Source organism: Protopterus annectens, chromosome 8.part0 (genome assembly GCF_019279795.1).
Source record: "Protopterus annectens isolate FY-2018-M chromosome 8.part0, PAN1.0, whole genome shotgun sequence".
Classification (NCBI taxonomy): domain Eukaryota; kingdom Metazoa; phylum Chordata; order Ceratodontiformes; family Protopteridae; genus Protopterus; species Protopterus annectens.
This window is the reverse complement of record NC_056741.1, coordinates 820641438-820667336: the sequence shown is the minus strand read 5'-3', so window position 1 is coordinate 820667336 and position 25899 is coordinate 820641438. Positions and strand designations below refer to the sequence as shown.

At 39.9% G+C, this 25899-nt stretch overlaps 1 protein-coding gene across 2 annotated transcripts in view; it reads right to left on the bottom strand.

Moving 5' to 3' along the window:
- Positions 1-25899, bottom strand: part of LOC122809074 (complement factor properdin) — a 460550-nt gene that overhangs the window by 110717 nt on the left and 323934 nt on the right. For both annotated transcript variants that reach the window (XM_044080290.1, XM_044080291.1), the window contains one exon: positions 10634-10751. In XM_044080290.1, the coding sequence (XP_043936225.1) occupies positions 10634-10751 (118 nt within the window). The remainder of the gene's footprint in view (positions 1-10633; positions 10752-25899) is intronic.

Genomic DNA, 25899 nt, shown 5'->3' with positions numbered 1-25899 from the left:
GCGGTTTAGCTCCTCTTGGAGTTCATGTATCACGCAGCCGGGGATACCATCGGGTCCCAATGATGCTGTGTTTTTTGCTTTGCTGAGGGCGGTTCTCACCTGGACATCAGAGATGACAGGGAGGTTACATTCAGCTGGGATGAGTATTTCTTCTTTTGGAGGTGAGAGAGGGGAGAAATTTGCACTGAACCTGTCTGCCAGAATGTTGGCAATATCTGTGGGTTTGGTAAATTTTTTGTCATTGTGTACTAACTCTGAGCATATCTGAGGGTTTCTGCCCAGGTTTCTAACATAACTGAAGAATGCCTTGTGGTTATCTTTAGTGTCCTTGGCGATTTTTCTCTCAAAGTTGGCCTTGGATGTTTTTATGAGAGAACGTAGCTTTCTACTAGTGCTGATCAGAGATGCCTTCCCTTTATGGGATTTTGCTCTGTCTTGCAGTAGCTTCCTTCTTTTGTTATACAATTTGTTTATGGCTGGGGTCCACCAGACAGGATGCTTTCCTTTGGTGGAGAGGGTCTGGTTTTATTTGGGATTGCATGATCCATGCATTCTTGGAGATGTCCGTAGAAAGCATTTGTGTAGGATTCAGCATTGTGGGATGTGGTTTTCATTGGCCCTGTGGGCTTAAATGATACCATCTCAGTCTTGAGAAGTGTAAAGTCGGCTTTTGAGAAGTTTCTCACTGTAGTCTTTTGTGCTGGGGGTGAAGGTGGTAAATTTATATCCAGGGTGATTAGTTTGTGGTCAGATTTCACCAGTGAGGGGAATACTTCCGGTGTGGAGCATTTTGTCCCCATGTTTGTGATGATCAGGTCTAGTATATTATCCCCCCTTGTGGGAGAGGTGACTAGCTGTTCAATTGCATTTGAGTTTATGAATTCCAGGAACCTTTGGGCTAAGGTGTTAGGGCTAGAATAGTGCACCCAGTCTATGTTAGGGTAGTTGAAGTCTCCCAATATGATGGTATTTGGTGAGACATTCATATCTTCCAATGTCTTCAGGAAGTCTGAGTGGGGTTCTTGAGATTGGGAGGGTGGTCTGTAACATGCAACCAGTTGTATAGCAGTTTTGCCTATGGTTAGCTGCACCTGGATGGTCTCCGATGCTTCATGAGTTGCCACTAACCTGGAGATGTGGGTATCCTTGATGAATATGGACACTCAACCTCCCTTTGTGGTTCGGCCTGGGTTTTGGGGCCGAAAAGGATGATATGAGGTAAAGCCTGGTAGCACCGGGGTGCTCTCAGGAGCCTTGAACTAGATCTTGGTTACAGCGCAAACATCAATGTTCTCCATACTGAGGAGTGCTTCGAGAGCCTGCATCTTGAGATTTAGACTTCTGGCGTTGAGCAGCATTACCTTTAATTTTTTTCCATTTTTGTTTTCTAAGGAGGTGGGTTCGTCTTTTGAGCCTTGCCTAAAAAAGGCACTATGGGGGTGGCAAGAGCCTTAGCCAATATCTGGAAGCCCAGTGGTGACAGGTGCAAGCTGTCCCTTGCGAAGCAGCGTGGCTTGTCCAGCAAGTCATCCCAGGCAGACAGACATTGGATCCCCCTAGAATGATACCAGTAATTGAGCCAATTATTAAAGCTGATCATCTTGTCTTTGTATTGTGGCATCATTCTTGGTGAGGGCAGGATGCTGCTCAGGGTCAGTGTCATAACAGCCTGGGCTACATAATCAGAGAGCTCCTCTATGTCTCTTTTCATGTAGTCCAAGGAGGTACGTCTCAGATCATTCACGCCGGCATGGACAATGACAGAGTCATATTTGTATGTGCTTTTGAGTGACCTGTGTGCATGTGTTATATGGCAGATCCTAGCCCCTGATAGGCAGCTTACCGTTACCCTCTCCTTGCTCAGCCTGGTAAGTGGGACATCAGTGTGTCTGACTATAGAGTCACCTATCACTAGTGTATCAGGCATAGTGTTTGGCCTTAAGGGCTGTAATTTATTGACACACCGATTTATTGAAGTATGTTCATAGGTTCATAGGTTCGTACTAGGCTATCTGCCCTAGGGCATTTATAAGCCTAGCCAGAGTGTATGTTGCTTACACCATCCCTTAGGATGAGAATACTACGCCCTTTTAGGGTTTAGTTTACTATGCCTCTGTCTAGTAGTGACACAGAGATGACCCCCGGGGTATACTTACGATCTCCCATCCATTCGTCAAGATTTCTCTTGAATAGAGTCAATAGAATAGAATAGAGTCAGTGAGGAGCTCTGCCTAACATGGACTGGGACTATGTGTTGCATGTGTTATGTTTTGAGGTGGTGGATTTTTGGGTGTCTGCTTTGGGAGCCTCTGTTGTTTTAGTAAGTTTTTTAATAGAGCCTCTGAGTATGTTTTTGTGTTATTATGTGCTTGATTTGCAGTTGGGGTAGGTCTATGTGTGACTGGGTTTGTTGTGTGTGTGGTTACCTTCTCCTCCTGTCTGGTCTTGCCAGTCCTGAGTTGAGAGAGTTCAGCCTCCAGTTTGGCTATATAGTTGCATCTCTCACATGTATTTGTGTTTGTTGAGAGGAGGAGAGGGTTGTCTGTGTACATGAGACAATTATAGCATTGTCTCAAGATTCCCAGATTAACCAGCTGAACAGGAGAAGATGCTAGCAATCTACCACTCAACATGCTAGAATATTACAAGAGAGTGCTGTGCCTTTAAGGGAAGTGATTGGGGTGGTAGGTGGATGTAGTGCTACTTGAGTTTGAGAGTGCTTGCTTAGAAGAGAAGATTTGAGAACAAGTGCTATGCTTATAATATAATGAGTAGACTGGTTATTCTAAGAGTAGAGCTTTTTAAGGGAAAATTTGAAGAGCAGACTTGGCGGAGCCAGAAAAAGTTTAACCCTGTTTAACCGGCGCTGAGCTATGCTCACAATCGCGCAAAGCCGCGCAAATGCGGATTTTAAACAGGGAACTTCAAAAGAGCTAGAAATGGTCCAAAACAACCAATTACTACAGCTCTTGTGCTTAGGTCACTCCTTCAGGGACAGATAGGCTGCTCAAGGCTCCCCACTCCCACTGGTGAGCAAAGAAACTTCCTTCTTATCCAAGTAAGGTAATGAACAACACAGGAACTACACCACAGCCCAGAATACAGCAAAGCCTGTAAACTGGTCTAAACTAGTCAAGGAGTGGCGGGAAAACAAGGATTATTTTTTTGTTTTTTTTGTTTTTAGATAGAAAACACCCAGAAATATAGAAGGCACTCATTCCTTCTGGTGGGTGTGGTACTGCCTGCACAGTCCTCCATGAATCAGACTAACAACAAAAAAGGAGTACGGCTGGCATAAGGCAACATAAAACAACACAAACCAGTCACCAAGTGCAGCAAACCACAGCTGAATTCCAAGCACAAACCAAGAAACTGCCACAACACGTTTCCTGTGAATAATAAACTGGGAACGAAGCTTCCAGTTAAAAGTGTAGGCATTGGCACTAAAATTGATAATGAACATATTATTGTATTTAAAACCTGCTTCACCTTGCTCTGGACCTGTTGGTACTGTAGTTTGTATTAGTCCAGTTCCTAAAATGCCCCGTCTTCCAATAGGGGAGTTTATGAGGATACAAGGGAACAAGTAGGTGGTCCAGATTTTAATGACAACAACCCTGAGCCCCTTCCTCATAGGTCTGAAAGAATTCGTAACAAAAATTTAAATGGGAACAACAGCAAATCTGCTGGGCATTGTCTGTACTTGTGCAGGGTTGTTAAGGCCGTGAATTCCTTACCTATATTCATCAGGTCTATACTCCTTCCCACCTTTCAAAACCACTATGAAAGGCTTCCTTGCTAAAACCTGGCTCTGTTCTTGCTCAAATCCAGGATAAACTATATCCCTAAATGTGAACAAGTATCTTTTCATTCCTTATACATCCTTACTCTCCGTTCTTCACTTACTTCCTCACTGATAATTCTCTTCCCTGACTTTCTCTCTAAATATACCATAAGCCTGTTTTCCCTCACTTCATATTGCAATTCCTATTTCTATTAGGTTAACTTACCTTTAATTTCACTACAGTCTAAAATTTCTCTAAATATTAAATGATTGTCATATACCGTGTATCAATTTTTGACCAATGTTTTTATAGTATATCTAAATTGTTATAATTATTCAAACTGCAGATGTGTTTGCTTTATGTTTGAAGATTGTAAAATTATTGTTCTTAAAATGTTTTGTAATAATTTGGAATTCTGCTGAATATGGGCTTCTACCCAGATGGACTTTCCCAGTAATCAAATGTCAATAAATAAATAAATAAGACATCCTCAGATCCAATCTAATGGACATCCACAAAACGAAAATCATCAGAAGTAGTAGATCCAAAGATTTAAATTTTACCTGTGACATAAATAAAACACGCCAGGACTTATCTTTAAACCCTTACACAAAATAACCCATTAAAATAAAAACAATTACCCAAAATGTCTAACTAGCTAGCCCCATTGGACACAAAGATACACCCAAGGACTGCACTGTAGCCTATCCATGCTTGAACAGAAGGCATGGGTGCTGCAAAAGTCACTTCTGGAGAGATGAGACTGAGTTTCTGAGGTCAAGCTGCCTATCTTGGGTTTAAGGTGTCAAAAGTTCTCATTACATGAGTGTCATCTTTTTATTTCAAAACCAGATGTACACTTAGCTGCTCAGCTAAGGGGGCAATACTCACTTAAGACGTAACAAGTAGTGAACAAACAGCATAGTTAGGCAGTATGTGTAGAAATATATATCCTGCTGTGGAACTGTTGGTTGCACTTTGACAGCATGCTAGCCAAATGAGTGAGGGAGGCTATGCTGGCAAACATTTCTGAATCTGTCACAGTGATTTCCATGTGATACTTATATCTTGCCCCAAGTAAAACTTACAAGTTGATGATCTCTGTGAAGCAAGCCCATATTGGAAAAAATATACTATGGTGACATAAGGTGCTTTGTCTATTGAGATTAGCTATCAGGATGTCTAATCACTCACTGGAGTGAGCAGACTGATGGTAAAAAGGCAAAACTGCATAGGAAAATTAAACATTCTTAGCTAGTAAGTGCTACTAGCTATTAAGTAATTAAGCAAAAATTTGAATGTTGCCGTAGAAATCCAGAATAAAGGTTTTGGGGTGCTGGTTCCATGATATACACTGAAAAAGCCAGTGTTGTAACTCATGCACCTTAGGATCACCCAATGAACTATGCAATAGAGAAGGAGTGAAGTACCTAGATTCCCAACACTTTCTGGCTGGGAAGTGAGTGTCTGTGTTTAATCTTCCTGATTGGTCAGGTTGCTATTCAAGACATCTACCAGAAAAAGGCTACAACAAGCCTACGGACCCTTATATCATCTGGGACATTACTACAGATCACCAAACAAGCTGTGGCTTGCTTCTCATCTTGGGATTGGGGCTACTGTTTTGGTTCCAGGGAGCGAAGAATCAAAGGAGCATTGAATCCCAGCAGAGTGAAGTTGTGGTGAGACCAGCATTAGTAGTAGTCAGGCTGTAGCCATTCAGATGACTCCCCTCTTCATTCTTGACAAGCTAATTCTTTATTTTCTGTAAGTACTGCTTGATTTACTTAAACTTCAGAATATCTGCCAAAATACTTTATCCATAAATCATCAGGCCCTACTTATTAGATTGCCCTCAATTGTTTGACAGTGCACTGCATACGCACAGATGCCTTGAGTTGACATTTTTCCTATAAAAGCACCACTGAAATTTCACCAATTCCTAGTTGCACACAGGGCAACTAGTTTGCAGTGACAAGCACTTCCCCCAGAGTTGCAAACTGAATACTCCTGAAATTACTTTATATTATCACTCCAGCTGTCTACGCAATGAAAATGGGTCTGTTGCCATGGATATGAACTTTCTCCCTAACTCCGTTACCAGCTTAGTGGATACAGGCATCCTGAGGCAATATAGAAATTACCTTATTTTTCCTAACCACCAGTCAATTCACAAACAAACTAATGTGAGAGGTGTATTTACACAATGTCACCGGAGGCAAAACTTACAAATAAAAGCACTCCTAATGCCAATAAGGTTGTCAGTAGTACACACACACTGTACCAATCATACACAATTCCAAGCAAATACATAGGCCCACATATGCTGAGGCACTTAAATGTAAACTTCTTAAATCCTACAGACCTCCTAGATGAAGTACACATAACAAACACGCTCAGTAAACCCAAATGCACTCTTTCAAAACAACACCCACATCAACACATATAGCCATATCTCATGGAGCCTCTACTTCTAAGCCCATAAGGCAAGCCAGCATTCTAGTCACTGTAGGCTCCATTATGAGATGCTCTGATGTCCCCCTCAACAGGCGGAGGAAGGAGAAAGTCACAGTCAGTTGCTTATCAAGCCCCAGGATCTGCCACATTACACATGCACTCGGGTCATTGGACCACAAATACCAGTATGACTCAGTCATACTCTATATGAGTGTAAATCATAGAAAGTTACTAGGCCATTGGCCCTGAGGCCCTTACAAGCCTAGCCAAGAATTTAGCCCATGATCCGACACTTCAGCACCCAATGACCCTGTCCAGCAAGGACACAGGTGGAATCCGAGAGGTGTATTTTGTGTTCCCCATCCAAAATGACCTGAGAAGTAGTTCCCTAGACTATATGAAGAGAGACATCATGGAGCTCTCAGAATATCTGTCCCAGAAAGGTATGAGCCTAGCACTGAACATCATTTTACCCTCTCCAAGGATGATGCCACAGTATGAACAAAAGATGATTGACTTTAATAACTGGCTTAGTTTCTGGTGTCATTCTAAAGGGCTGCAATATTTGTCAGCATGGAAGGAGATGGTCAACATACCACACTGCTTTGCCAGAGATGGTCTACACCTCCCCCCTAGACTTTCAAATATCAGCTAAAACATTGTCCTCCCCCATAGTGCCTTTGTTAGGCAATGCCAAACTGAAAGTTCTTCCGACATAGCAAATCAAAACCAAGAAAATCTAAAGGTGTTACTGCTCAATGCTAGGAGTCTAAACAAAAAACACCACTCTCTAGAAGCTCTCTTCACTCTACAGAATGCTGATGTCTGTGCAGTCACTGACACTTCGTGTAAAGCTACAGACAGCACACTGACTATAAAGGTTATAATACCTTCCACACATTTAGACCAGCTAGTAGACAGACAGGGACTAAAGGTGGAGGTGTCTCAATATGCATAAAATATAAATATACCTCAAGGCTGGTCAAACAGGACAATGCAACTGAGGTTCTCCATGTTCACATCACCATAGGCAAAATCCAGTACCACTTCCTGCAAGCTATAGGTCCCTCTCTGTATGACTCAGGAAACACATAACATGTATTTAAACTTATTAGAAATGCTCACCATCTTACCCAATACCATATTCATGGGTGACTTTAATTACCCCACTATTAACTGAGAATCATATATGACACCACATGTACAGGCACACAGATTCCAGGATTTTGTAAACACAAACTCCCTGGACCACATTTTCAATTCACCAAAAGGGGTGCAACCATACTGGATTTGGTCCTTACCAATATGGGAAACTACCGCACACCCGCTAGTGTAATGTTCTGCTCTGGTTAGGTCAGACCACAAAATGGTCTCATTTGAAGTAAAAATAAAACCTGGAACCCCAGCTAATCCTAAGGCCAACTTCCTACTATTAAGGGATAATCTGGAAAACTTTTCAAGCCCCCACAAACCCTGTGAACACTGCTGCCTACACAGAACTGTTCACAGAAACTCTATACAATTATGTTTGTAGATGCATAGACGCAGCTGCACCCACCAGGAAGACATACACAACTAACCCAAAAAACAAGCCAACCTGGTGGAATTGCAGTATCAATAGGCTGTATAACAGAAGGAAGAAAATCATGGCAAAAATTAGGAGGTGCAGCACCCAGCAGGATAAAAGCACTCTCATCAAACTAAACAAACAACTGAGAGGACAAATAAAGTCTACTATAGCCAAATCGGAGGAAAAATTGGCCTCCCAGTCCAAGGACAACCACAAAGCATTCTTTAGCTATGTCCACAACCTCAAAGGCAATACACAGTTGTGCACAGAGCTCATTATAAATGGAGCTACCTATACTGAGCCAGAAGATATAGCAAACTTGTCCAACAAATTCAGCTCCAAATTTACCCCCCTCTCCCCATCAACCTACCCTCAAAAGATACCATCAAATATAAATTCTACTGCTATCACTAGGGAACAGGCCCTTAATGCTTTCTCTAAGGCCAAGAACACTGCATCATTGGGCCCAGACAATATCCCAGGATGCCTTCTAAATAGCATGAAACATGATTTTTCAGGCCCTCTGGAATTGCTACTTAACTACAGCCTCCAAAAAGCTTCATGCCTCATGAATGGAGAGCATCAACAGTTACCTACAGACCCTGGAAACTACAGAACCATGAGTCTCATTAATCTAATATGCAAAACCATGGAAAGAATTATCATGGAAATGATCAATAATGACTTAGGAAATTCCTAGACACTGGACCCATCCCAGTTTGGTTTCATCAAGGGCAGGTCATATCTAGTCAACCTGGTGGACTCTTTGAGGTTACCAAATCAATGGATGGCAGCAAAATTGATCACACTACCAACCTTGAGCTGGCCAAGGCATTTGACACACTCCTCCACTCAGGGAGTGTTGAAAAAACTGAGAAGGTTAGGTACAAACCCTTATGTCACCCAGTGGATAGCCAGCTGGGTTACATACAGGACCCAGGAAGTTATAACTGGAAGTCCATCTCTACAAAGAGGCCAGTCACAACTGGAGTTCCTCAGATTGGTCCTGGGACTGCTTTTTTGGAATTTACTTCTCTGAAATCAAGGCCAATGTCAATGTCCTCTGGATAACTAAATATGCAGATGATCATCATTGAATCACCCACTGACACAAATGTTCTCTAGGAAGGACTAACACAGATAAACAACTTGTACCAGTGCCATGGACTAAAACTAAATGCCAAGAAATGCATAATAGTATCCTTTGGGAAGTCATCCACACCTGGTAACTATCATACTGACAACACACTCCTAAGGGCTGATGCAGTAGTCAGGGACTTGTGGACAAACATAGATGGTAATCTAGCCTTTGACCATCATGTGTCTACATTAGTGAGAAAATCATTCTAAGACTGCGCAACTTATAAACAAATGGCATCTAGGTACAAATAATTTGTTGTTCCAGTGTATTCAACATTTTTCAGACCTATCATTGAGTACAGTGTGCCCTTTGGTTTGTACCTAACCAGGCATATTCAACAATGGTAACATCTACAGAGGTTCCTCACTAAAAGAATACATGGTGTAAGTAACATGTCCTATGCAGACTGCCTCAAGGCCCTATCCCTGTATTCTGTCTCCTACAGGCTGTTGAGGGGAGATCTATACCTGGCATACAAGGCATTATCAGACCCCACTCTGATGGACCTCCTGCATATTTACAAAGCAAACAGCATCAGAAATACCTGTTCTAAAGACTCAAACATTGTCTGTAATATAAACAGGACCTGCAGGACAGACAGGTATGTATCCCAGAGACTACCACTTCTCTGGAACAGGCTCCCCATCCATATGAAGCAAAGTTCTTCCCTAACCCAATTCAAATGTAACTTGGACAATTTAATGGGGAACAGGAAATTCATCCCTGGTTTAGCACCTATGCCACTAATGGACACAGGCAGCCTGTAAATGGATCACCTCCCAGGCCCCTGCTTGTGAATGTTTCACCTCCCAAGCCCCTGCTTACACTTATCAGTGGTATCAGAACTTGTCACAGCTTTGGGATGCAATGGCTAGGCTTAAAACGGCCCCTATGGTTGTTTGCCTATGAAACTATGAACCTATAAGTAAAAGGGAATAGGAGTAATTGGCTGATAACATCTCATATTTTCTGGGGAATGAAGGTAATTCAAGCTGCTAAATGCTAGAATCTACTTGTCAGATTTGTGTATTGCATACTTACTATATACTTCCATGATTCTTCACACGTGATGAAGTTCATTGCATGAACTTGACTTAGTTAAACATACATCCATGGTCCTTACACTGCATGCGTTCAGTTGCATGCATTACAAATATATAGTAAAAGAAAGCCACAGGATGTCCTGATATCTGCAACCATGTATATCAACTTCCTGAGTTGGGATTACAGAAGAAAATAGGGACATCCCTCATGGAGGCTTGAATGATGACCAGATGATGACCAAATCTCACCCAGGTGATGTAAATGAGTGGACATGATCTCAGTGGCTGGGCAGCTGAGCAGGTAGCATGAAAGGTAGGAGGAAAGAAAAGTACAGGATCCTGTAGCAGAGCAAGTGAGATGAACAGGTGGGCCAAATTGCCTTTATCTGACAGCAAATGATATGCTTCTATGATATCACTTAACCAGACTGATGTTTTGTGATTCACCTCTTAATGGTACTTACTCACTTCTCAGTTTAAAAAATAAATATTGTCAAAGTTTTAAGGGATAAGAGAGATATTATGTGCATCATCTGTTGGATCAGCACTTGACAGTGAGGGGATACTGTGCCAAATAAACTTCCAAACATTTTCATACAGTTTCAAAAGGTTATACTCCAGTCTGTGACAAACTTACGTATAATTAGGGTATATAGGCTGACAGATCTTGGTCCGTCTTTTCTTAGCATTAGAACCACAATGTGGATAGCAATTGCTCCAAGTACTCCATTCAGGCCATATTCCATTACCCGATACTGAGAAGGAAATAAAAAAAGATGTTAACAGTCTGTCCATTCTTTTGCTTGACACATTTCACATATCCTGATGTTTTTTTCTTCTTCTACTTTATATAGTAAGTTTATAATTTTTTTGGATTTTCACCTGCACTGATCAGATTGATATAACATTAAAAATATAACAAATAAATTCTGAACTGGTGCTAAGAACTCACACATAGCGACAAGTGTCAACTAAAATTGTTTAAGTAACTGCAAATAAAGCTTTGGAGAGACTTTATTAGTGCAGAACTGAGTATGCCACCAGATACTAAAAGTTTCATCAATGAAAACCTGCTCCTAAAATCTCATCTGTTTGATCCATGCAGCTATTGTGAAAAATATTAATTTTAGCTGCCTCATCCCAAGTCTTGCTGTTAATTCCACAGACACCACTGAGGATTTTTTATCATGTCTGCAAATTATATGGTATCACCTGCATGTCTGGCAGTGTGGCAGTCCCCACCCTTTTGTAACGGCTCATCACCATCTCAGTCACTGGTGCAAATGTCCATACATTTTCATAGTCATGCACAGTAATGACATGAGAACCATAGTCAGTCATCTACTCACTCCACATCTCCAGCGTACAGCCCTTGAGTACGGCTCTATTGACCTCACTTCAAAGGCACAGTTCTTTGAATCTGAACTGCTTCCCATTCCAAGAACTGTGCTCTGTTAAACATAATTCAGTTTTAGCCTATAATCTATTATGTTCTTCATCAAATCTTACATCTTGCAAGCAAATTATGTTAAATTTACTGTCTGAAAACTGTTCTTAATAATGGCAGTCCTATTTTCTTAAATTGTGCATTACTAATATTGAGCTATTACTTTCCATATCCGTGCTTCACTTTCAATACCTGCACATTCTCACTATGGCAGATCTTTTTCCTTCATCTTGTTTGTGCTCTAATTAGTACATGTTGACTATTTTCTGTAAATGTGTATTTCTGTTGCACTTCTAGTTCATCTTCACTTTGCATCACTTCTTTAATTTCGAAATGTTCTTTCCGCTCAGTCAGATTCTACTTCTATATTCCCTGCTCCTTCTGCTTCAGATTGCTGTGTTTTTTTATATCTAACATATTCTAGTTTGATTTATGCCATCTGTTCACAGCTCCATTCCCATCTTTGCTGTACAGTATAGTTAGTAATATCATGTAGACCCATACTCAGTACATTTTCTGTCACAATTTCTGGTGTTATAACCCCATTCTTCAGGAATGCCACTACGTTGTTGCCCCCCCCCCCCAAACAGGTGTCACTAAAATTATCCCCTTAACCACAGCTGTAGTAACATTACAACTGACCTATGCATCTGATCCGTGTTTTTCATTTAGAAAATGGAAATTATTAAGGATGCCATATACATGCAGACATCTTTTAGCTTTCAGTCCCCTGGTTAAGCACCATTTCTTTTAATTTCTGAAACTCTGCTTCCACCTTACTGTAAACAGCAAGAATGCTAATAATTAATTCTGTCATTAGTGCCTCATTGCTCAAGCCCATTTTTATCTTACTTCTCTGATATAATGCCAGATTATGTAAAGAAAAAGTTCTGTGCAGTACACATGCCTTTCTTATTATCCTGTTGTCTTAAGGGCATGTATCAGATTGCAGTCTGCTTCAAAGCTTAAGACATACATGGTTTTATTCCAGAAAGTAATTAATGTTCTTCTCTAATACACCTTTGTATGGAAACCCAAAGACAGGATGACATGCCAAAAACATACCGGTCTAGTGGCACAGATCCTTGCAGCAGAAATTGAAACCCAATGATATTCCTCCTGGTAATATCCTGGCATCTGTTTTTTGTACCATTTTAATCTAGAATCTTCAATTCTCCCTATCTTCTCTTTTCTGCTTAAAGAAGAGAGCACAACAGATTTGCTTCTGCGTTCTCCTTATTCATAGAGATTATTATACTATGCCACGCTTACTCTCAGACTTCTGTTTGAATGTCTGTTGGGCTGCTCCATTGCAGAACTTTCTTATGGAAAAGTAGATCTGTGGCTCAGTCTAAAATCTAAGAAAAAAACATCCTTAGGTACATAAGATACATTTTTGAAGACAATATATTCTGCCATTTTGAAACTCAGTCAATATGCCTTTACACTGTACAGTCTCCTCCATATACCCTTTACATAGTAAAGTGGCTAACATGACCCTTCTTCAAAAATAGAAATGAGCAGGGGAGCTTTGGAAAGTTTCCCTGGTATCCTGTGTCAACTGCCAATAGTAAGTCTCCCCCATGAATAGGCCATTCCTGCTAGAAACAACACACTTCATACAAATAATTAAATCATCCTAGGCTTATAGGTTTACAGGTTCATAGCAGATTACTAGGCTAATGGCTTAAGAGCCCTTACAAGCCAAGTCAGTATAATCTGATTTTAACAAATATGTGGCCCCTAGGGGCAGGATTGTGCCTATGCCTTGAATATCATACAGATTGCCCCTGTCCATAAGAGACATAGGTATTAGCCCAGGTGTGAATGTACGATTCCCTTCAATAAAAGTAAGCTGGTCATGGTTATCCCATCTCAGCAGAGGCCAAGGTAATCACTTCTGGATATCTGCAAAAAACACTTCCATTCCACATGTTTGTCTGGTGTGGCTGTGCATGCATAAATTAATCTATTTGGCAACTACATTGGCTTAAAAATTACCAGGATTTCAATAGTTAGCAGACTTGCATTATTTTTTCAGTATGTGTTTCAATCACAATTAAACCCCCTTATTAATTCATCTGATTCTCAGATTGATCTGATTCTGTAGATTCTAAAACAGGAAGGTAAGAGCAGCAGATCTTTTTAAAAATTTACAGCAGAGGTTTTAATACTTCATTACTCTCCCTACCGCCAATCTCCTTGAAGACAAGACAGCACACATGCTGCTGACACACTGCCTGTAGTACTGGCTCCTACTGCATATATTCACATTCAAAATGCAGTGCACTGCTTGGTAAAGCCAGCATGTTAGCTATCACATAATGTAGCCTTGCCACAGCCCTAACCATGGCATGTGTGTGCTGGCTTTGGCTGCCCACTCCAACTCTTTCTAGATAGCTCTTTCAGCATTCAGGTCAGTTTATCAAACCCAGGCACCCATGGATGCGATCACAGCTTGATACACTTGCATCCTTACACTGCTTTGCATCTGATGCAGTTGACCGTATCCATGTGGCAACAAGTATATCACCTGTCCCAGTCCGGGTGGTGTATATCAGCAAAAGGACCATCTTTCCATCAGTGTCTATGAAGCACTGCAGGGCACATCATCAGGGTCTTCACACAAGGAGAAGAATATTATTTTATTATTTTTTTATTTATTTAACATTTATTATTGGGGAAGTCCAACTGGGCTAGTTGCCCATTTTCAGCAGAGGCCCAGGGTGAAAAGGTCCACATGAAAGTATACAGTATAACAGCAGTATTATACAGATCAAATGAATTACACATATGATAAAGACAGCATATTATACATTGGAATACTATTCAATATTTATCCAACAACATACAATAACATACAATAATTTTTTTGTCAAAAGTTAGATAGACATCAGAGAAGTAAGTGAGAGAAGAGTTTGAGGGTGGGCTGAGTACGTTCAGCCTGGTGAGGAGCAACAGCATAGCCAGTCATTTAGATGGACATTTAGCAGGTTTTTGAACTGTTCTGGGTTGATTGTGTTTAGTATGTTCTGAGAGATTGAGTTCCATGCTTTAGAAATGTGATTACAGTAAAGACAGTCTACAAATCTGTTTTTAGATTTTGTAACTTTTAATAGTAGTTTGTTGGAGGATCTCAGGGTTTTGTTGTTGAGGTGGATTTGTGCTAGGTTGTGTATGGCTGGACATTTGTAAGGTAGGTACACTATAAAGGGGGTTAGGGTAAGCTGGTTTAAGGTTAAGAGGTTAGATAATTCTAGCCATTTGAGTTGTTTTAGAGCAAGGCAGTGATGGAGTCTGTGAGGTAGGTTGGCAGCAAATCTGGCTATCTTATGATAGCATGTTTTAAGATTGTTTAAGTCAATTTTCCTGAGGTTTGTGAGTATCAGGGAGGCATAGAATGGGGTGGATAGTAGGTGAGTCCCGGCGATTGCTGGAAGATTTGGTTAGGTAAATCTCAATCCTGTAAAGAGAACCCAATTTAATGTAGGCCTTTTTAATTAAAAGTGGTATATGCTTTTCAAATTTTAAATTATTATCAATAGTGACACCTATTTGCTTAGTGTGTGATTGAATGAGGTGATTTTAAAGTCCTAGTTGAGGTTGTTGTTGAAGTTGTTTTTTGATTGTTGTTGGGAATAGCATTAGTTTGGTTTTGTTGGGTTTAGGATGAGCTGATATTTATTTATTTAGGAAAGATTCGGTGGCTATGAAGGATTTGTGGGTAACTTCTTGTAGCTGTGGAAGGGAGGGTGTGGCACAGAGGACAGTGGAATCATTTGCTTACTTTATGATGTATAATAAGGTTAGCTGTATTGTGGAGATTATTGGTGGGGCCTGAGAAGAGCAGTGGACCAAGTATTAAGCCTTGTGAAACACCTACTGTTACAGGAAGTAGAGAAGAGAGATCATTTTGCAACATGACTGCTTGTTGGTGATCTGAAAGGTAATTTTGGAACCCCAACAGGGTATTTTTAGATGTGTCAAGGGATGCCAGCTCCAGTAGGAGCTGCTTGTGGACACATTGTTGAATGCCTTTGACATATCTAGAAATATTAAGGAGACCATTTGGCCATCATTTCTTAGTTGGTTTACAGTATTGGTGAAGTTAAGCAAGGCAGTGCTGGTACTATGGCCTGGACGAAATCCATGTTGTGAGTTGGTCCATTAGTTGTGAGTGGACACATTTTTCTAAAATGTTTGAAAGTGGGAATAGTATGGATATTTGTCTGTAGTTGGTGAGCTCTAAAGATGAGTCCCCTTTGTGAAGAGGAATTACATAGGAGATTTTTCCAAATTTTAGGTATGTACTGCTCTGACATGGTTCTATTAATCAGAATTGATACTGGGTAACAGATGACATTGGCTGCTTGTTTGAGGTATTCATTTGGCAGTTTGTTGGAAGCAGAAATTGTAGGTTTTAGCTTGCGTAATAATTTCTTTAATTTATCTATTTGGGTGGGTTGAAGGGAGAGTGAGGTAGGGGTGTCTTTGGCCACAAGATAAATGATTTGTTAGGGACTATCTTTGTTTTTGTTAAGTGAGAGTATAGAGTTTATGAAACAGAGTTGAACTTGGATGCTATACTTTTTCTGAGTTATGGACAACAGTGTTTTAGATCTGATGTGTCTTACAGGGGCCAAGGTATTTAGCATAGCTAGAAATTTGCTGTTGAAGTATTCAACTGCTGTGTCTAATGGGAAGTATTTTAATGGGGATCAGTGGCAGTTTTAGAGTAGCTGTTTAAAGGTGTTTGTGGAGAAAGTTTTGTATTATGTATTTGTATGTATCATGCCGTTTTTGTGTGAGAGTTGCAGTGTCTTAGGAAGTAGGTAAGTAGCTAGTCACTTAGGCTGTCTCAGAGACAACCTGTGTGATACATGGGTGAGGGTTTATTTGTCAGGGTCCAGTCGAGAACTGATTGTTTGTTGCTATTTCTGTCAACCCTAGTGGGAATATGTATCAGCTGGGTGAAAATTTGTAGCTTTATGTAGTTTGAGGGGTTTTCAGAGAAGAAGGTTTGCCAATCAGTATTAAAATCTCTAACTATGATGTTTTTTGACTAAATGTGGTGGATGCGCATGAGAGAAGGTTTTCTATAATTGAGTTGTTTTTGGATAGGATGTATACTGCTAGTAGGATTATATGTTTGTTGTTGTTGACTTTCAGGCATAAGACTAGCAGTTCAGTGTTATTTAGGTCTGGGAGATCTACTTGTAGTTGCTCAAAGTTAAGAGAGTCCTTATATATTATTGCTACACCTCCTCATTTTGATGTCCTGTCGAGTCTAAGAATGTTATAGCCAGGGGGTATGATTTTGTTGTTATTTATGTGGGGTTTTAGCCACAACAGCAATGTCATGAGTATATAGGGAAAGGGTAGCATGGAGATTATGTATTTTGTTTAATAGGCTTCTGAGGTTTACATTAAGAAGGAGGATGTCTGACATTTTTTGGGGTATGTTGATGAGTGGCTGGGTATTAGGTTTTATTGTTGACTGGGGTTTCCTTTGATTGATGCATGTGTTTTGTTGGGTAGGGAATGGGCCAGGTTTAGGGTGCATGTCTCCACATAACTGATGTTTTTTGTGAGATCTTGAGGAAAAATATTTAGTGGATGTTTGGGGGAGTTTCATTGATATATGTGGAGAGTTAGGTAAATAAAAATATCTATATGAGAAGAGCTCAATATTGGTGGAGTTATAGATTTGGGGTGTTATACTCATGGTGCGTGCAGTTAGAGGAGGATTTGTGGATGGGTAGGTGGGAGATTTAAGTAGATAATGGAAAGGTTGTGAGGTGTGGTGAGAGTGAGGGCAGTTATTAATAGTGCAAGTATTATTATGTGAATGAATAGCATGTTTGAGTTTAGGGTTTGGTGTAGGGGTGGCAGTGGTTTAAAATGGAGATAAGAGAGTAGAAGATGAGTGCAATTGTGTGAGGAGTTGGAGGAGGGGTCAGGAGATGGGTGGGATTATTAAGTGGTATGATGTAATGGTGATGCAGCTAATTATGAGAGGTTGGTGTGATCATGATGTGGTGGGTGTGCTGTGGTTAGTATAAATGTAATGGATGTGAAGGTGGGTGGGAATGGGGAAAGGGGAGAGGGAGTGGACATTATGATCATGGATCACAGATTATTATGATCACAGTCTTGGTACATTGAATTTTATACGTTGAGACTTTAATTTTCAATTTGCTGGACCTTAACTTTAACTTGGTGGTTTCACTTTGTGCAGCTGGAACAACTGCTAGAGGCCTAAAGGGCTACAGTGAGCTGGAGGATTAGAGGGACTCTACAATGCTGGCTTGTTATACTCTTACATTCTGACTGCTGCTGCTAATCTCAATTTCCTCTTGGTGATATCTTTAACAAGCACTGAGTTGGACATTCAACCACATTTGACTGACTATATGCTGTTCAACATTCCAGGACTTGTTTGTAAATTGGGAAGTTGCTCTCTTAAATAAGATGAGTGTTAACACATTCCTTGGCAAATCTGGTGCTTTCTGAAATAAATGAAATGAGCATTGTACATTGTATGGCAATTTTCATAGTTTGCTCCAAATTCTAGATTATTGGTATTAAGTTATTATTTCAGAAGTTGAATCCATACATATTTGAAACTTGTGTAATATAATGAATAGTATATGATCTTTTAAACAGTACTGGATCATAGAAGACCTTAGGAAGCCTACTGAACTTGCCTTTAGGTGACGAACTGTAAATAATTCATTAATTGGTTCTTTTTGTAAGTGCAAGAACCAATACTGTGAGTCCCAACAATTTGAAAATTAAACTGCTATTCTTATCAAAAACATAGAATTCTCTACATTACTGTTATACTTTCACCACAACTTTTTACCTCCCTTACCTGAGCTGTACATACTAACTCCAAGATCAATGCAGATCAGAGAAGGAGAAATACTTTGAGATACCACAATATTGGACACAGTATCTATTCTCCTAATAACACATACATGTGTACTGTGGCATAGATTGCAGTTATGATTCTCAGACTTCCAATGTTCACTCAATATACTTTTATCAGGTGTTTCTTGCACGTAGTCTGATTCAACCTCTTTATTCTTTTGTCTAAATAAATTTTGTACTGTAAATAACCTAGAAAGATCATAGTGTAGTAAATATTAATTTTATTGTAAGGTGGGTGATAAACTTTTAAAAAGGGGAATTTGTGCTTAAGAGTCCAGGACACTATCTCTATACCAATTTAGCACTTAATTAATGCCAGAAAATACTGTATAATTGTCGGTTTTACTGGCTGTGTACTTCAGGTTCTGCTGCCCAGACTCCCGAAAAGTTCCTTAGAGACATGTAGTGCTAAATATATCACTGTCTGTATAACATAACTAAGCTTGCTCTCTTAAGACTAGTATCTGTTTTTGAATGCACTGAATAGTGTACTAAAATAAGAAATGTAACTAAAGCAAATAATAAAATATGAGTACAGTATTCAAGTGACTCAACAGTGCACTTATAACTGAGGAGCACTAGTCCACCCCCCCTCTATGTGAGGATCACTTGTAACCCTAAATGAAGAATAGGAGAAAGACAAACAATAAGAGATTTGTTAGAATTGAGGTTCTAAGATTTTGTACAAATCTATAGGTATGAAGCTCTTGAAGATGTGACTGCTTCATTGGAAACTACTTCAAAAATCCTCAGTTTGCAGAGCAATCCCGTTCCTTTCATCCCTTTCTTTATGTATCATAAATGACCAGTCTGTACTTGTATAACAACATGTTCCCCGACATTGTTCTTGTAATAGTAAACAATTCCGAGATCCTCAGTCAACCTCATACCATGTCTTAAGAGTGTAAGGGACATTTTCAGCATTATTCAGTGATGAAAGCTGAATATGGCCGTGTGCTGTCTTACTGTGTGTTTTAAGCAGTAATGCAAACTAACAGTCTTCATTATTTGCAGTATCCCCTGATTTCCAATTGTCTTATTTAACTCTTCTTTTAAAAAAATATGAAATAATCTAAGTAATAGAAGTCAATATACAGGAGTTAATGTTCAATGGAAATTTCCTGGAATGTTAACAGTTCTTTCAGTCACTTAATGGTTAAATTCTTCTATGTGTACTTTTAGATCAGTAACCTGTTTGGCAATTAGAGTAGAACTTATAGTAACCTCCGAGGGATACAACTGACTGTGTATCTGCATAACATCACTGTTATTTCTAACTGTTAGTTGGAGAATTCTAAATTGCATGTAGTATCTTAGTAGTTACTTGTTTCTGTAGCATACAACAATTATTTCTGACTTTTAGTGGAGAATGCTAAATTGTGTGTAGCATCTTAGTAGTCACTGTCTTTCTCTTCAAAACCTTTATAACAATATATAATAGTGCAGTGTATGTTATAATAGCTTCGTATCAACTGCAGTTACCTTTTTGTTTTTTTGTTTGTTTTTGCCTTTTTTCTCTGCTATCTGTGCATTTTGTGTTACTCATAGAATTGTGCTGCTCCTTCCCTGCATCCTCTATCGTATTTACTTGGTAATTAGAGTGTTTTAAAACATCAGACCTAATATTTACCGCCTTTTCCTTTTTACTTCCAGACCCCTCAGCAAAAGTTACATCTTGTGTCTTGGCCATCCTCCAATCAGCCCAAGGCTGTCTCATTGCCCTGCACTGTGAGACCCTGCGTCGGTGGAACACTGAAGTGCATTCAGCTACACTAGTGTATGTTAGAGTTGCATTTAATCTGTCCTCTAAACTGAAGACTCTTTCCCCTTTCACTGTACGTGTGCACAATACCGCTCCCCCCCCCCCATTTTTCTCTTCCTATTGTACTCCTAGGACAATTACTTAAAACTACTTTCTCTTGGAAAAAGTTTACCTGTGTACCTGCAGACCATACTTCAATTGTTTTTCCCTGTAGAAGTGGTGGTCCTTTTCATCACACTGTACTAAATTAGTAGAATAAGATTTGTAGTTATTAGGAAGATACTCCACTACACTGACCTGGAATTGACTTAGCTTGGTTTTCCTGTTTTCTTTTTAGCAGCTGGCCTAGTCCAGTCTTTCTGACTCACAACCTTGTATTACTTTGTGTCCAGCCCTCTCCCTCACCTTGAACCTGCACACCTCCCTCCCACTCCTGCTTAATTACAGAGGTATCAAAAAACATTATGTAGAAAGGCACCATCTTTTGACTTAGCTTTTCTGCCTTGCTTCATAGGAATCCCCAGTAGTGTGCTCGCATGTAAGTACTACCTGGTATTGTTTTTATTTATGATCCTTATTGCTATTTTTTGTAAAGTTCATCCTAATGGGATCCTGCAGTGCTTCTGTAACCACTCTGCCTCCCCAAGAACTAACTTTAAACGTGTATGTATCCTATTGTAAAATAAAATATATCCTATACCTACCATTGTTGTATATTAACCCTGCGTGCATTTGCTAGCAATCTACCATGGATTTTGTCTCGCTTAACTCTCCTAGGCTCTTTCAACCTCCTCTGAGTGTTCGTAGCTTACCATTGTACTTAGGCCCCCAGGTGGCATTGTTCAACCACTACCTATCTTTTAATACAAGCCAACAGTACTGTAACTGTTATATTAATTTACTACTGCCCTGTTTTAGGCCTATTAATACTTACTATATCCTACTAAACTGCTACTGCCCTGTTTACAGCTCCTATCCCCTGTCAGCCCTTTGCATCCTTCTAATTTCACACGCAGTGCCTTATGCCAGTGCCTCCTTACCTCTGGGCTAGTTCTCAGCTTCACTGATAACTTTTTGCTGGCTTTCTTCCTTCTCCTTGGCTCTACCAACTCTGTTAGCCCTGCGGGCTTACTCTGCTCTCCTACCCTTGCCCCCAATTTCTACCTGCCCCACTACTCCTACTTTTATTTCAACCACTCCCCACCCACTCAAGACAACCATCCAGTCAAAGCCTTCCCCTCTTTACCCCTCCTCCTTTCACCCACAATCAACCATCCAATCAAAGCCTTCCCCTCTTTACCCCTCCTCCTGTCACACACAGTAATTATTTACATCACTAATTAAATACATCACTCTTTCACTACCCCCTCTCACCCACAGCTCTTCTCTCGAAGTACAAATCCTCCCATATTAAACTACCTTTTTCTAACCATGCTTTCCTTACTGTTCCTAACATTCTGAACCCCCATCTACCTCCTACTACTCCTAACAACTTTATGCCATGCCAGCTCATATACCTCCAATCAGGTTCCACTCTCTACTCCTTACCATACTCCCAGACAAAACCATCTCGTCCCTCACACAAATAATCATTTCTTTTCCATCTCCTCCTCTCTGTTGCAGCTCAACCCTCTGCACCTTTTTAATCCTAAAATTATTTCCACTACTGCTAAGGCACTTACTCTTAAATACTAGACCATCCAGAATACCCTAAATCCAAACCAAAACACACTAAAATAACTTCCTTCAATAACCTTGTCTTAGCTGGAGACATTCACCCCAACCCTGGATCTAACCCACCCACAAATAATTACCCTCCCGCTTCATCTAACCTGTTATCCCCCTACAATATTCTTACATTTTTCACACTCAATGCCCAGACTCTCAACAACAAAGCACATCAGTTTCAAGCATGGTTAAGTCATAGCCAACCTGGCATTGTAGCCATCTCTGAAACTTGGCTCAAACCCCACATCTCTGACTCTGAAATCCTACCCTCTAGATTTCACACTCTTAGTTGTGACTGTCCAAAGAAAAAAGTTGGAGGTGTTGCATTAATCTATTCCAATCTACTTACCTTAATTCCCCTACCAAACCCCATTCCTAAATTCACCAATGCAGAACTAACAGTCGGTCTATTAAAAATGAATAATCACAAAAGCCTCTATATCATCGCCCTTTATATCCTACCCAGAAATAACGTCTCACCCCTTGAAGACACACTCCAATGGGCCTCAGTTGAAATTAACCTTGAAACGTACACACTAGGTGATGTAAACATTGACTGGAATAAAATCAACAGTAATGCACTTTAAAATGCAGTTTAGCATTGTAGTATTGCACTTTAAATTGTAATAGTTTAATTTAATTTAATTAATTAGGTAACTGGTGGAGATTCACCTGGTGTATAAGAAGTGGATGAATTTTATGTAATGTATCCTTGAAAATGAAAGGCCGAGGTACCAGGCGTTATTTTGGTGCTAGTAAAGATTCTTCAACAACTATTGCAGTTTTTTTTTTTTGTCGTTTTTTTGCTTAGTGTTTTTTCATTATAAAATCAACAGTCCCATACCCTCCCTGTCCATTAACATCTTTAACTTTACTCAACTAACCCACTCCATCACCAGACCCAATAAAACAAATCCCCCAGGATCCACTCTTGACTGGATCTTAGTCACCCATCCAAATAAAATTACCAACTCTGGGACCATCTTTGACTTTATTAGTGACCACCTCCCGGCATTCATTTATCGTGCAACCACCTCCCATCCACACCAACATCAATAGATTCAGACCCACAACTTTAGTAAATCTGACCCCAAGACCTTCTCTAACTATCTCAAACAAATGAATTGGAATATTCTAAAAACCCTTCCAGTTGATAAAGCCATAAACCACTTTAATTCTACTTTCCTAGACACTCTAAATTCCCTAACTCCACCAAGGAAAAAAGAATAAAAACTATAACTGCCCCTTGGTTAACCAAAGAAACAAAGCAAATTATGCATCAAAGAGACAAATCCTGGAAGCTTTACCAAAAGAATAAACTTCCCAAAACCCTTCTCCAATATACACCACTCCGTAACTTTGCAAAAAAACAAATCTTCAAAGACAAAAAAATCCTGCTACACTAAGCTCCAGTCCAACCATCCCCAAAACCCTAGACTTTTTTGGAACTCCATAAACTCACTCCTCAGCCCAGGCTCCAAAAATAAACCATGTCCATACCCAAGTAAATCTGACCTTGAATTAGCCTCACTATTTAACTCTTTCTTTATAGAATCAATATCCAACCTAACAAAAACTTTTCCCAACAATGACCCATCTCTCCTACATTCCACCTCATCTAAGTCCCCGAATAATCCCCCCCCCATGTTTGAGCTTAAACCTGTCTCCACTAACTACATAAAAATACTTCTATCCAAACTTAAACCCTGCTCCAATGCACCTGATAACATCTCCTTTTCCTATCTCAAGTCTGCTGCTGATGGTATAGCTCTCCCAGTTAGTATCCTAATAGATCCATAAAGGAATCCTATGTCCCTATACTCTGGTGTTCTGCCTTTATTCTTTCTCTCCACAAGGCAGGTAAAAGCACTAACATTTCAAACTTCCTCCCTATAGCTCTTCTCTCTCCAATCTCCAACATCCTAGAAAAATGCATCCACCTTCAACTTGTGCCTTTTCTGACTAAAAAACAGCTTCTTAACATGACCCAACATGACTTCTGACCAGGACATAGCACCATAACAGCTCTCTCATTCTTAGAAACTGTTAATCAAGCCCGAGATTCTGGGAACTTAGTATCCACAGTGCTCCTAGATCTTTCTAAAGCATTCAATACTGCTTCCCATAAGCACCTTCTAAGTCGCCTCTCAAAGCTAAATCTCTCCCAAAACACTCTTTCCTGATTCTCAAGCTATCTGTCAGATAGATCTCAGGCTGTGACATGGAAAAAATGCAACTCACCTTTCTTACCCACCCCTACCAGAGTAACACAGGAGTCCATCCTCGGACCAATGCTGTTTAATATCTTTATCAATAACTTTCACTCTGCTATTCCTAATGCCAGCGTCATCCAATATGCAGATGACTCTACACTTGTCTGCTCTGCTCTAACCTCCCTAAACTCCTATCTAAAACTCAGACTGCCTTCTCAACTATTGAGATCTGGATGTGCCAAAATCACCTTTCTCAAATTTGCTAACAAATCTAAAATACTACAATTCACACCCTCAAAATCGTTCTCTTTTGATAAAAATTCCTTCCAAGTCCTTAGCCAAAGCAACTCTCCGATTGAAGTTGTTCCCTTTGCCAAACTACTCGATGTAACTATAGACAAACACCTCAAGTTTGACATCCATAGTCAGCAAAATATAAAGAAAACCCACCAAAAACTAGGTATACTATACAGGAACAACCACTTCCTCTATACTTCTACTAGACATACCCTGGCGTCCTCTTACCTCCTTCCATACCTTCAGTACGGCACACTGCTACTAACTAACCTATCCTCTTCCATCACTTCCAAACTTGAAAGCTATTATAACAAAATTTCTAAATTTGCCATCAAAGCCAAACATTTCACTTATCACTGTGTTACCCTCCAATCCCTCAACTGGTTAGAATTCACAAATTACCTAGACTTCCTCCATCTCACTACAGCACATAGAATAATATTTAATCCAGCCAAATGTCCCACTCTAACATCCTTCCCCCGTACACCCCAAATAGAACTCACACATCTGAACACCAAAACTTGATTACTATCCACAAACCTAAACATCCTGCTGGACAACTTCTCCTCTCCTTCTCCTTGGGTAGGAAATGGAAATCTCTCCCTTCCGCACTAAGGACAATATCAAATACAAACAACTTCAAAACACAGCTTTACACCTACCTCTCCTCCAAATGGAAATGTAACTGCATTCTCCCTATCTAGAACTCTTTAACAAAAGCCCCTGGAAGTGTATCCTCCTGAGTTCCTAAGCACCTTATAGCTGGCCATAACCTTCTATAGCTAATTCCCATAAGATATTTCACACTCTGTAAACAGCTTTTGACTTTAACTGTGTGAATTTGTGTGAATTTGTTAAAATGCATCTGTATGACATTTTTCCACTAATGGCAATATTGCTCACGCTTTTTATTATTTGATATTGTTTGTATTTGTACTTTTACTTTTATTGGACTGCTATCTTTACTGTAATCTATTTCATGAAGCTTTTCTCCCTGGGCCTCCAGTGAAATCGGGCTCTCTGGGCCCAGTGAAATTCCCAGTAATCAAACTGGAAATAAATAAATGCTTCATTGATTCCTGTTACTGTTGTTACCTGGTCTTTGTTTCAAAAGGGAGAAGGGCCAGGAAACTCATACCTTTTTAACCTGTGGGGCTAAATGTGTCAAACACACTGAAAAAAACTCTATTTTCCCATTACTGTAATTAAGCATTAACTAGACAGTAGGTTATTTATAGGGCATTTTCCCATTACTGTAATAAAGGGTTCACTAGACAATAAACTATTTATAGGTCATTTTCACATTACCACATATAAGGGCTCACTAGACAGTAGACTGTTTATAAGTCATTGCTTGTATAGTGCCCAGCACACTTCCCCTGCTCACTACAAAGTCTTACAGCAACGGGCAAATAACATCCTGTGTATTTGCTAGATGCTGCAGCTGAAATGTAAAATCATTTGCATCTCTTGAATAAAAACTTAAACTTGATCATTATTTTTCTATTGACTGGTATAAGCAC